Genomic DNA, 12,239 nt, shown 5'->3' on the forward strand with positions numbered 1-12,239 from the left:
GTAAAGATTTTTAAGCAGTCGGTCAGAGCTTAAGTGGACTCCGGGGAATGGTGGAGGACAGGAAGGCCTGGAGGATCAATGGGTCGGACACGACTCCGCACCCAACAACCACAAATCTGTGCTCCTTCCCTGTTCTTTCGGGCACTCTTGTTGTTTCGTGCCTGTTCCGGCATGTTCCGGAGGCGTTTTGGCCTGACGAGGGCTCAGAAAGGAGTGGGATCTCCGCCATTTCATTCCTAAAATGCTATTCTTTGCTGTCTGTGATGCATCCCACTGGTTTTTTGTGACACTGTTGTTAGTGGAATGCCCATTCTGAGCCCTTCCAGCTTTATCCTGTCCCTGTGAGTCGTGGTTTGTGAGCTGCCTGGGATTTTGCTCCTTGGGGCGAGGCCTCCTCAAACCTTGCCAGCAAATGGTCTCCTTTGAGGTGGGGAGGGGGTCAGCCAGTCCAGCCTACCTAAGGGAGATGGAGCATCTTTTCTTGAAAGTCCGCTTTCTTCTCTCTCCCCCCGGAACCTGCAGGCACCGGAAGGGATCCAGCAGGGAATCCCCCCCAGCAGGTGAGCGGGGTGCTGGGGGGATCCGTTTCCTTCCCTCTGAGGTTGCCTCCAACAACCACTGTGGAGAAGATTGAGTGGTCCTTCCAGGGGCAATCAGGGTTCGAATTTCAGATAGCCATGTACTGGGATGGGAAACTGGAGCGGCGAAATGCCAGTGACAGATTTGGGCAGCGGGTCGAAATGGCTGAGGAGACCACGCTGCGGATCAGGGCCCTGGAGAAGGAGGACAGCGGTGTCCTGAGGGCGAGAGTCCTCTTGGCCACGTCTGACATCCACGAGCAGGTTTTTGGCCTCTCTGTCTTTGGTGAGTCTCCTTCCCTGTCCCTCACGGCCCAGTTGGTCCAGATCGGGGACCGTCCTCCGTGGGAAAGGAGCACCCTGATGTTGAGCGGTTTGTTTTTCACTTCCCTCCAAGCAGAGCCCCTCCCAGACCCCCACATCCGTGCCCTCCTGGCCTCCCAGACGGCCAGGGGATGCAACGTGACCCTGCAGTGTCTGGCGTCCGAAGGTGGGGGCCTTAACATCTCCTGGAAACGAGGGGACCCGCTCCGGGTCCTGGAAGAAGGTTCGGGCTGGTACCAGCTCTCAGCCGAGGGCACGGACCTGCACTTGTCCTGGGGGCCTGGCTCCCCAGACTCCTCCGTCACCTGCCTGCTCAGCAGCCCCGTGGAGCAGAAGAACGCCTCCTTGGACTTGCTCAGCATCTGCCCAGACAAGGGTGAGCGTGGCTTTGCCCCCCCACTCCCCCCCCCACACTAGGCTGCTCGCCACGGAGAATATCTAACATAAGAGTTGAAATTTTTCATTGGATTTTGGAGTTATAGTTTTGAGGAACTGGATTCTGTTCTCAAAACCTGGCCCCAGTTGGATTTGGTGCAAAAAAAGCTGAAAACGTTCTCAGTTTTCATGGTTCCTCCCCCCCCCCCCCCCATGATCCTTCCTGGCTGAAATTGGGGTAGGGCTTGCCTGGGAGGGAGCCAGAGCTCAGTGAAAGAGCCCCCCCCCCCATACACCCTCCTGCTCCAGCCTGGGAAGGGCCTCCTTTGCTGCCACCGACTGAAGGAGGCAGAGCCCCCAGGAAGGGTCCCGGGGGGCTCCCAGAGCTCAGCAGATGCCGCTCAGCCAAGGAGGCCGCTCTCCCCCATTAAGGGTGGGCCAGTGGGGAGAGGCCTGCTTGCCCCACTGCCCACCATCCCTTTGCAGGTCATCCCAGGACGACGTGGTTTCTTCTTGCTGTGCTGCTGCTTCTCATCCCGGCTGCAGGTGTGGGGTCTTACCTGTGGAAGAACAGGTCCTCCCAAGAAGGTAGGGAGCCTCCCTCCGGCCCCCTCAAGCTGTGTGTGTGGGGGGGGCTTCCCTTTACCCCAGGGAGTAAAGTTAGTTAGGTTAACATAAGAGCAGCCCAGTTGGGTCAGACCAGCACTCCGGGTCACTCAGTGGCCAAACCCGTCACAGAGTTGCTTTCTGTTGCTCCAGAGGGTCGGACCAGAACTAGTGGGTTGAAAGTAATTCAAAAGCCCTCCCACTCTGGGCCCCCAGCACCGAGGAGACAGAGCAGCCCTGCCCCCTGACAGAGGGTCCCACCTAGACCTTGGGGCTCAGAGCCACTCGAGGTCCTCTGCCGCCCCACATGTTCATCCTGTCCCCTCCCTCTTGCAGCTGCCTACACCTGTAGGGGCCACCGCTTCCTGCAGCAGCTCGGGGGCCACATTGGGGGAGGCCTCAGCCCCTGTGTTGGGCTCCTGTTGTTGGCCCTACAGAGCAACTGGTTGGCCACTGAGTGTGACAAGAGGCTGGACTAGGTGGACCCCCAGTCAGATTCAGGAAGGCTCTTCTGTTCTGGTGACTGTCCAGGATTGCCTCCCGCTGAGAGGTCTTGTGGCCGTCTTCTCCATGGCAGAGCCACCGAAAGTCTCTAGAAACCCAGTCTTCCTCCCTCCTGACAGGAGCACAAATTGACCCACTCAATGTGTGGGCAGTTAAAATCACCCATTATGACACAATTATCCCTTTGCTGTTTTTAAATCGTCTAATTTAATCTGGTGGACGGTAACCAACTCCAGGAGTTGAGCTTCCTTTTGGGCCGGTCTCCGTCTCTCAGGGGCTCAGTGTTAATGTTAAAACCCCACAGCTGTTCCCCCGGCCGCTCTGGAGAAGAACGGGTCTCCTGAACTTCTGTACGTGAAGCTGCAAAACAGGAGGAGCCCCCCGGAAGGCGGTGAGAGCCAGGTGAGCTTGTCTGGTGCAGGACCGGGCTGCCCTCTCAAGGTCCGTGTCCCTAGAAGCCCCACATGGCTGCGTGACTTTTCTCCCACCTGGATTAAGCACCCGACAGGTACAGAGTTCCCTTTTGAGACAGAGGCAATGTGAGATATAGGCTAGATAGCAGGAAAAATTTTCACAGTCAGAGTAGTTCAGCAGTGGAATAGGCTGCCTAAGGAGGTGGTGAGCTCCCCCTCACTGGCAGTCTTCAAGCAAAGGTTGGAGACACACTTTTCTTGGATGCTTTAGGATGCTTAGGGCTAATCCTGCGTTGAGCAGTGGGTTGGACTACATGGCCTGTATGGCCCCTTCCAACTCTATGATTCTGTGATTCTATCAGCCCCACATCAGAGCCAAGGCTGAGGTGAGGTGGTGGCTAGGGCTGGCCAGGGACCGGAGCCCATCTCTCGCGCCTGCTGTCTATGGGAAGGGAGACACTCTGGCCCCCTCTTGGCCCAGCAGAACTCTTGTCTCTAGCAGCTTTGGCCAAAGACCGACAGGTTGGCTCCCCTCCTGAAGCATCCCCCAGGATGCTTTGGCTCCCTTCTCAAACCTTTATTGTTCATTAACAACCTGGGAGTTGTGAGGAAGCTGTGAAAAGGTCACACTCGTGGATGACACCAAGTTGTTTTGTTACCCAAATTGGATCCCACGAAAGGGATTAAGGGGATTCATTCATCTCTCCAGAGGCTTGGGGACACAAGTCCTTTCTACCTATGTTTACAGGGTCCTTTCCCTGGGAGGAACCCTTCTTAAAGTTTACACTCAAGCAGCTTTATTTCGGGAAAATATTGGGGCACATTCAAAACTCTCACACAAACAGAAACAGGAGGGTTCCTAAGAAATAAAAGGAGGAATACGGAGGAATATTAATATTTACCTGATCCAAAAGGGTAGCGGGGAAGGGCAGCCTGTATTGCATGCTGGGTTTTGTTGAACACGAGAATGAAATGGTGGGTTTTTGATCCAGTTTTGAATCTGGAAGGACAGGCCAGGAGCCCTTATGCACTGGGTGGCAACCGGGAGAAAGAGCTGATGGTGCATTGATGAGCAAACCACGCTCTGACAAGGCGCTTGGGATGGGCTTAAGGCTTGAGCATTCTATGCAACCTTCTATTCATGAGCAAGGCTGGAAGCCACCAGGGGCCGGCACGCTGGGAGGGGGGGGGGTATATATCCAAGGCTGAAGCCCTTTCACCGGCCGGTTTGGGGCATGGGCAAGAGACCCCCGTGTTGACGTGGCTAGGACAACTTGTGTGATGGAAACAGGACAAAAGGCAAACAGGTGATCAGGTGGAGGGGAGGGAGGATCAATGCAGAGGGAAGGAGAAATGGCCAAAACGCCAGAGAGAGTTCATATTAACCTGGAGAGAGTCTGAATGCTTTCTGGGTGAAGCAGGATCATTTGTTTGTGGCATATGGAATTGACATTACCAGAGTTTGCACAGGGAAATGTCAATATTTGGATACTGGGTTTTTAAAAAACAGTAACACCTGGGCCTGGGATGGGTTACTGTAGCAACAACACTCTGCCTTGCCCCCCCCCCTTCAAGCCAGCTTTTCAGCTCATTCTCTGCAGCAGAGGAGGAGGGGCAGGGCTGTCTTCTAAATGCAAAGGAGCCTCAAAGCAGCTTCCAATCCCCTTCCCTTCTTCTCCCTGCCACAGACACCCCATGAGGGAAGTGGGGCTGAGTGAGCTCTGAGAGAACTGCAACTGGCCCAAGGTCACCCAGCTGGCTGCATGGGGGGGAGTGCAGAATCGAACCTGGCATGCCAGATTAGAAGTCCACACTCCTAACCACTACACCAAACTGGCATCTGCTGCCCGGCCCTGACAGGAGAGGGGCAAAGAACATTTTGATGTTTGCGCTTTTAGGTCATAAAGGAACACCTGCGATGGCAGCCAAGGATGGGCTGGTTTCTTCCGTTGGTGACCTCTGGCCTCTGGAGTTCTGGCTCAGGGCCCTTCTGCTCCACCCCCCCCCAAAAAAAGAGGAGTGGAAGAGCCTCTTCATGGCTTGCAGAAGGTCTGGGGGGAAGAGGCCAGGAGCAAGGAGGGGTCCCTGGGGAGGGCAAGCTGGTCTGACTGCCCCAGTCAAAGGCAGCCCCCTCGTTCGTGTGCCCAGGCAGGTGGGGGAGATACCAGGGGCCTCCTGCCCACCCTCCAGTCTTACCCTGCCAGGGCTGCACCCACATGGCTGGGTGAGTCCCGAGCCCCCCCCCCCCCCCCGGCCAAAGAAAAAGGGGATAATCTGCACAGGAACTTTCTCCATCTTTTCCTCGGCCCCCCCTTATCTCCTGAGACTTCCACCCCCCTAGACCCACATATCACCAGAGATCTTTCAACAGCTTCAAAGGAAACTGGTAATTGCCACCTTTTTGACGGTTATAAGGTTATAACTCAGGCTTAAAGTCCAGATAACATGAAGGGTGGCTGCTTTTAAGCCGGCAAGAAGCCAGATGTGGACATAGAGCAACGCTTGGAACCAAATGGGTGAAATTAGCAGCTGCCTGCCTCTCCCCCCCTTCACCTGCCTCCTCCCCCAGAGTGAGGACCCCCCACCACCACCCAGAGTAGCCCCTCCGTGTTGCAATTAACCTGGTGGCTGCCTGGTTTTCAGGAGCAAAACGGAATAACAGAGACTTGCAGGATCGGATCTAGAGATGGGCACTAGCCAGCAAGTTCTGGTTCAGTTCTGGGTGTTCCCAAGCTGAACCCAACCCGGCTGGTTCAGGAGAGACTCTTTCACTTCTCCCAAATGAAAAGCGGGGGAAGTGAAACCAATCATGGCCTTGCTGCCCCCCCCCCCCACTTCAGTTGCAAGAGCCTGCTTGGTGGAAGGTTTCGGAGCGCGGGCGTCTAATCTGCAGAGCTGGGTTTGATTAACTGCCAGAATTCAGTGCTAGAATAATTTAAGCAGCAAAATGGAAATGTATGCATGTATGTTTATATACCACCGCATTCAAATGTCTTGTAGCAGTCTACAAAATCAATAAAACTACAAAATCCCCTAAAATACCCCTTAATGCAAAAAATAATGTGGCATAGCAAGATAGCGAACAATAAAATACCAAACCTCTCCCCCCGTTCAGCAGGGGTCAATAACTCTCTGACTGGGCACAGGAGACCTAGCTGACTTCCATTTAGAGAGCCTCAGACATCTGTCCAAGCGTGGAAGAATGGGAAAATAAACCCACCAACTATTCAGTAATGGTGAAATTGGCTGCCTATTTGAGAAACAGAGCAGTTTGGAAATTAGAAGAGAGATGGAGCATTCATTGTGTAGATTGGGAGCAGAGGGAATCTCTACCTTCTTATGATGAGAGAGACAGGACAGATTCTCATACAGTATTTGGTCCTATTACTTATTGTTAAGAGCTGCTCTGAGTAAGTGGAGGGGGCAAAAATATACAGTGATATATAGTAATACCGAATATGTAGTAAAGATGAAATCAATAATGAACAGATTCATGCCAGTGGGGGGCCCGCAGAACAGAATTTGAGCCCACCTGGGCACCTGGAAGACCAGGATCTGCTCCAGGTGTGAGCTTCCGTGTGCCTGCCCAGAGGTCTGAGGGAGGGTCCCTGCAATTGAAAGTTCACGCCTTGCATAAAGCTTTCATAGAATCATAGAATCCTAGAGTGGGAAGGGGCCATACAGGCCATCTAGTCCCACCCCCTGCTCAACGCAGGTTCAGCCCAAAGCATCCTAAAGCATCCAAGAAAAGTGTGTATCCAACCTTTGCTTGAAGACTGCCAACTTTCTTGTTGTAAAACAGATCAGTTATGGAATTTGAAATCTGAACTGTTTAATATGCATGTACCTCAATAGAAGTAAATATTATTGTGTTTTATGGAAAGTGTTTTTCGAGTTATGACGAAGGGGTATCGGGGAGAAAAGCTTTCTTGTTTCATACACCCTGTGCTACATAAGGATTTTTTGATGTAAATCATTTTACGTAACCCGTTTTTCATTTCTGTATCCCTTTCAAATCTTTGTTTTCTAAAAAAAGAAAAATATCTGCAAAAAACAAAAGTTCAGAAGAGCCCTGCTGGGTCTCTCTCTACTCCAAGGGAGTGGGGGATCTCTCAGATGCTTGGGGACACCAAGGAAATGGTTGGCAAGGAATATTTCTTTCCTCAGTGAGTAATTAAATGTGGGACTGGCTGCCAGAGGAGGTTGTGATGGCCACAGGCGGAGACAGCCTTAGAAGGAGAGTTGACAGATTCCTGGTAGAGAGGCCTACAAGGGGCTACTAGCCATGGGCAGTCAAGACAGAGGCAGGGAAATACCTTGGCCTCTGGTTGGCCGTCTGGGGCAACTGTTTATGGCCGCTGGGTGGGCTGCTGGTCTGGCCTAGCAGGGCCCCTCTCATGTTCTTGGTTGCTCTCGGCCGATACAAGAAGGAAATGTGTTTGCCCTCCCCAGGATCTGGACCAGCTCCCACCAGGCCAGGCAGAGGCTTCCAGGGGGACGATGCCTGTAACCATCTATGCTTCGCTGCTGCCTCCTCCGGCCACCTAAGCCAGGTGAGGCTTGCCAGGGCTGGATCCCGCCAGCACTTCCGTGCCGCCTTGGGCTGGGCTCCAGCGGGATGGACCGGCTTCCAAGCCCTTCTCAGCTGGATCACTGGCCGGGAGGTTCACCAGGGCTGCCTCTCAGCCTAACTGCCTCCCCAAAGAGGAAGAGTAGGTCGGCCCCGGAGAAGGACTTGGGGGGGGGGGGGACAGCAGGGAAGTCCACGGTTGCTACTCAGAGGCAGGCCAGCTCTGGACATCTTTTGCCTTGACTCCCCAGCAGGGGCACCGTAAATCGGAGGGGGGAAAGCTACCTGGGCCTCCGCGAGGAAGAAAGGTGGCTGATAGATGAATAAATCCCCCACCCACCCCCACCTGGGACAAGAGGAAAGGCATCAAAGATCAGAGGCATGGAGCTCGGCCAGCCTTAGGGGGGCTCTGGTGCCCTCGGCCTGAGGGTGACCTCGGCCTGGGACCTCCAAGCTAAGGTGTGGGGAGTGGATCCGGGAAGGGGACTGGGGGCAGGAAGAGGGGGCAGACGGAGCTGAGGCTTGCACTGGGTTTGCAGCCACCAGGGACTGAGAAGGAATTTGGGATGGGTTCCAAAAGTGGCACTGCCAGGTAAGACAGAAGAAATTCTCAGAGTGGCCCCTACATTGAGCCCTGTGGCTTGCTGGATTTTAAAATTGTTTTATAGTCCTCCACAAGTTCCCCCCCCCACACACACACAGTCATGTTTGGTAGAGTAGAGTTTTGTCACCTTCCCAGCAGGATTTCCTTGGGGGCGCTCTTATTGGGGGGGGCGTGTCCTAAGGGAACCCGCCCTTAAAACTCTAGCCCACTCTAGCCCTCCCTCTGATGTCAGTTGAGCCTGCAAGCGATATGAGTTAGCTTTGCACCGTGAAAGGCCTCCGCTGCCTCTTTCCTCTCCGTGTGGAAGGGCTCAGGGTGCACTTAGGCCAGGAGGAGCCCCCCCCCCCATCCCCGGGGCTGGCTGGACAGGGAGGGTAGGCGGCAGGCGATTTCGACCCACACCGGGCTGGTGGATTGGGAGGAAGGAAGGGGGATTATGCTGCCAGGGGCTTTTATAATTGTATTTTATGGAGGTTTTATTGTAAACCACCACGGGCCGGCTTAGACTGGGAATGGCAGTCAATAAATTAAATCAATCAATAAAAATAACCTATAAGTTTCCTCCAGTCCAGAATGGTCAAGGATTCTGGCTTTTTTGGGAGGGGAGGGGGCATGAGTCAAATTTGGGTCACTGTGGGTGGGCGGGTAGTTGTGAGTGTCCTGCATTGTGCAGGGGCTTTGGACTAGATGATCCTGGATGTGCCCCCCCAACTCTATTATTATCATTATTATTATTATTATTATTATTATTATTATTATTATTATTATTATTATTATTATTAGATTTATATCCCGCCACTCCCTTGCGGCTCATTCTGTGGTTCTACCACAGGTACCAGACCCTCCCCCCCTGGGCAGCTGTGGCCCATATGTGATGGCCAGGGGCACCTTGAAGACCAACAAAGTTTCGTTCTGGATATAGGCTGTCATGTGCATGAATCCTTTGTGTGTGTGTGTGCACACAAACCCTTACACCTTGACTAAAGCTTAGTTGGTCCTTTGGGTGCCTGCCCAGTGAAGAATTGTCCCTGCACACAAAGTGTCCCTTGTGCCCAGAATTAAGGTTCTTCTGATTCCAACTTTGTTGATGCTTCTCAGCAGCATGACCATCCACTGGCTCTGTCCACGTTCCCTTTGTACCTTGCTCCAATCAAGTGAAAGGAGGTTTTCTCAGCCCGGTTCTCAAAAGGTCCCTTCAGCCCCTTCTCCCTCTCAGGGGCTGCCTTTCTGTTCTGCAGCAAATCTACAGAAACACAAGTTCAGAGATTCTGCATTTTCAGCAGCATGCTATAAAAACCTTCATATGTGGTTTCAGGAGGAAGAAACCCTTATTTCAGGGCGAAGAAGACGAGCTGAAAGGAAATGGCTGCTGAAATTCCTCTCCCATCTATGCTAAAAATCCATCTCCTCCGATGCCCCCTGCAGGACACCCTTGATATTCTGCTCAGTTATGCCTGCTGCAGATCTTGCATGTGCCGACACCTTTGAGGTTGTGTTTGCCACCCTTGAGGCGATGAGGGGTCTCTGCAATTCTGAACCAGGGGATTCCCTGCAAGGGTGGTCCATGAAATGGGTTCCTGGGTGGGTCACAGGTGGGACCGTTAGGAAAGGAGTATTCTCTGCTCTGAAGTGAAGCATGAAGTCATTAGCCCTACAGAAGATTCCTCAGCTGCCCTTTCAGTTGGCCCTGCAGACGGGACCTGAGGAGGGAGGGAGGGGGGGAGACTTGTAAATTTTAGGATTATTGCTTCAGGGCCACATTATCTCATTGGGAGTTCATTCGGGCCCTTCATCTTGGAAAGTTAATTGTTTGGACTTGAGAAAGCCATTGTTCTGTTGTGAAACAAGCTCTGTGTTTTTGTACATGATACGTTGTTAAGTGAAAAGTAAAAAGAAAGTCTTATTCTTTCTACAGTGTTGCAAGATTTATCCCAAGTTCAGCCGCACGGGGCCCACACGCCGGGGTCACCTGTGCAGCAGGACGAAAGGATGCCTTAGGGCCAAAGGGCTGGACTGGGAATTCCTGCTCAGGTCTGTAGGGGACCGAAACCAACGGGACACAGCAGGAGCAGATTCCCAGGGCAGCCCGGCGGAGGCCAGTTTCACTTCCCCGGCTCTGGACCCTAATCTGGAGCCAGAACAGGGTGCTGTTTGTTCGAGCTTTCCTTCCCCTTTTTAATAATGTCCCGATTGTCGGCCTCTTTATAAATCACCTGCTAAATGGGCTGTAATTGGACACCTGCTTGACTCGGAGAAGGACGTGTTTTCCAGCTGCATCATAAGTTCCTGTTTCCATGAGGTCAGCGGAGGAGCGCTTGAGTAGGCCCAAGGGAAGTGCAAGCCCTCCTCCACAAAGCGGTTTCTGGGCCTCCGGCAGGGTCGGTCGCTAGGTCCCCCAGGATGCCAGCAGGGCTGAGAGGACAGGGCTGCCAGCTTTGGGCTCAGGAACTCCTGGAGATTTAGGGCTGGAGCCTGGGGAGGGCAGGCATCTCAACAGGGAACGGGCCGCAGAGTTTGCCCTCCCGAGCAACCCTTTTCTCCAGGGGAACTGCTCTCTGCTGTCTGGAGAGGAGCTGTAAAACCAGGAGAGACTCCCCCCCTCACCTCTTACCCCCCCCCTGAGGCCGGCATCCCGATCCAAGATGACCTTCCCCACTGGCTTTCCGCAGGATGCTCTGGCCTTCTGGGCAGAGTGCTTCTGCCTCTCTCCAGCTGAACAGCCGCCAATTCCCAGGGTGAAGCACGCCTACCGACCCTCGTGGCTAGCAGCGGCCAGCCTGACGTTGCCTGGAAGCAATGCATGAAAGCAGTTTTCCTCCCCGGCAGCTGCCCCTTAGAGATGCACTGCCTCTGAACTTGGAAGCTCCATTTAGCCACCATGGCCAATAGGAGCGGCTGATAAACATCCACTGCTCCGTGGATCGGGCCAATTTCTTTGGAGACAAAAGCCACCTTTGTTGCAATTTCGGCGAGACTGGAAACTTGTGCATTACGAGAACAGCACTAGTGGGAGAGCCTTTTTCTGACAGAACCAGCTGTGTGCGTTACCAAGACCTGCTTTTGCTTGCAGCGCTTTTCAATAGCGCTCAGATTTAGCAACATTGCCCGTTGTGCGGAATGGCCATAGATGACCCTGGAGGACCCTTCCAACCCTATGGTTTTGAGATTCTATGCTACTTAATCCATCAATTAACTCACCAAGTTGTTTTTATGGAATTAGTGTTTAGATGTGTTGTTCTTTCCTCTTTCCTAGAAAGGATATATCAGGCAAATAGTTTCTATCTTTGTACTTTTATATTTTATATATTTATATTTCTAGGAAATTATAATGTTACGTAATTTAAAATTAAAGTATAGTGTATGTTTATATATTTGTATGTTTTTATATTTGTAACCTGCTCTGAACCATCGGGAAAGGACGGGGTGAAAATACAAAAATAAATAAATGCATCATGATGGGTGGCAGTGATTAGAATGCTTTTATGCTACAGTTTGGATAGTTATGCTGCAGGAAGATATGCCTTCCAATACAAAATATCCAGTGTATTAGATAGAACAGTTAGCTGCTTTATTTTCTCAGTTGCCAGCTATAGAGACCGTCCCGCATAGTGAAATCCCTTTTTAAACTTCTGAGTAAACCTTTATATGTTTTTACAAAGGTCTGCTTTATTTGTGTGCCTTTAACCTTGAGGATCCGCAGGGGTAGGTTCTGCTCATGCAATGAGGGGTGGAGATGGGGGTGCGGGACTCCTGTCTTGGGTCTCTGGCGATTCAGTCAATTCCCCCCCTGGCCTGAGACACGGATCCCTTTTCACCTGATGTTGGATTTCCATTTGAAGCCAAGACGGGGTGACTTTAGTTTGGTTTTTGAACACTTCCTCCTTATGAATGTATCGATCATCTGTGTCTCTGTGGGAGAACTTTCACTTGGCATGCAGGACGAAATCAGGGGGGTTTCGAGGTAGAAAAAGGATCAGATAAGAAGTTTGAGTGCAGGTTTGCAAGGGGAAAATGGATAGCCAAGAGTGCTTCAGCAGTGGAATGGGCTGCCTGGGGAAGGGCAAATCCCCCCCCTTCAGTGGCCATCTTCAAGCAGGGCCGGGACGGGTGCCTGTCAGGGATGCTTGAGGCTGATCCTGCATGGAGACTGGATGGCTCTGTGGACTTTCCAGCTCTGCGCTGGTTCTACACCGCTGAGCCAGAGGGGCTGATTGTCGGTCTGGAGGAGTGCTGTCCGGCTGGGGGGCCGCGTGAGTCGGTCTGCG

The 12,239-nt window shown here is 52.6% G+C and overlaps 1 protein-coding gene across 2 annotated transcripts; it reads left to right on the plus strand.

The window, feature by feature from the left end:
* Nucleotides 1-6: 6 nt before the first annotated feature.
* LOC143828950 (SLAM family member 9-like) lies at nt 7-11,341 on the plus strand. 2 transcript variants are annotated; one of them, XM_077319106.1, is made up of 7 exons: nt 7-560; nt 672-864; nt 976-1,278; nt 1,764-1,865; nt 2,692-2,789; nt 7,253-7,353; nt 9,290-11,341. In XM_077319106.1, the coding sequence occupies exons 2-6, from the start codon at nt 678-680 to the stop codon at nt 7,346-7,348; spliced, it is 786 nt and encodes a 261-aa protein (XP_077175221.1). In that variant the 5' UTR covers nt 7-560; nt 672-677; the 3' UTR covers nt 7,349-7,353; nt 9,290-11,341. The 2 variants fall into 2 exon arrangements, with proteins under 2 accessions (XP_077175221.1, XP_077175227.1); XM_077319112.1 differs by having other exon boundaries at nt 7-864; nt 979-1,278.
* The last annotated feature ends 898 nt before the right edge of the window (nt 11,342-12,239 follow it).

This window comes from Paroedura picta, chromosome 1, assembly GCF_049243985.1.
Source record: "Paroedura picta isolate Pp20150507F chromosome 1, Ppicta_v3.0, whole genome shotgun sequence".
NCBI lineage: Eukaryota > Metazoa > Chordata > Lepidosauria > Squamata > Gekkonidae > Paroedura > Paroedura picta.

Bases quoted from the DNA above. Each gene is read 5' to 3' on its own strand.
- LOC143828950 (XM_077319106.1), top strand. From the start codon at position 678: ATGTACTGGGATGGGAAACTGGAGCGGCGAAATGCCAGTGACAGATTT. The intron at 865-975 runs GTGAGTCTCCTT...CTTCCCTCCAAG, and splicing joins TTTTGGCCTCTCTGTCTTTG to CAGAGCCCCTCCCAGACCCC. The intron at 2,790-7,252 runs GTGAGCTTGTCT...TGCCCTCCCCAG, and splicing joins CGGAAGGCGGTGAGAGCCAG to GATCTGGACCAGCTCCCACC.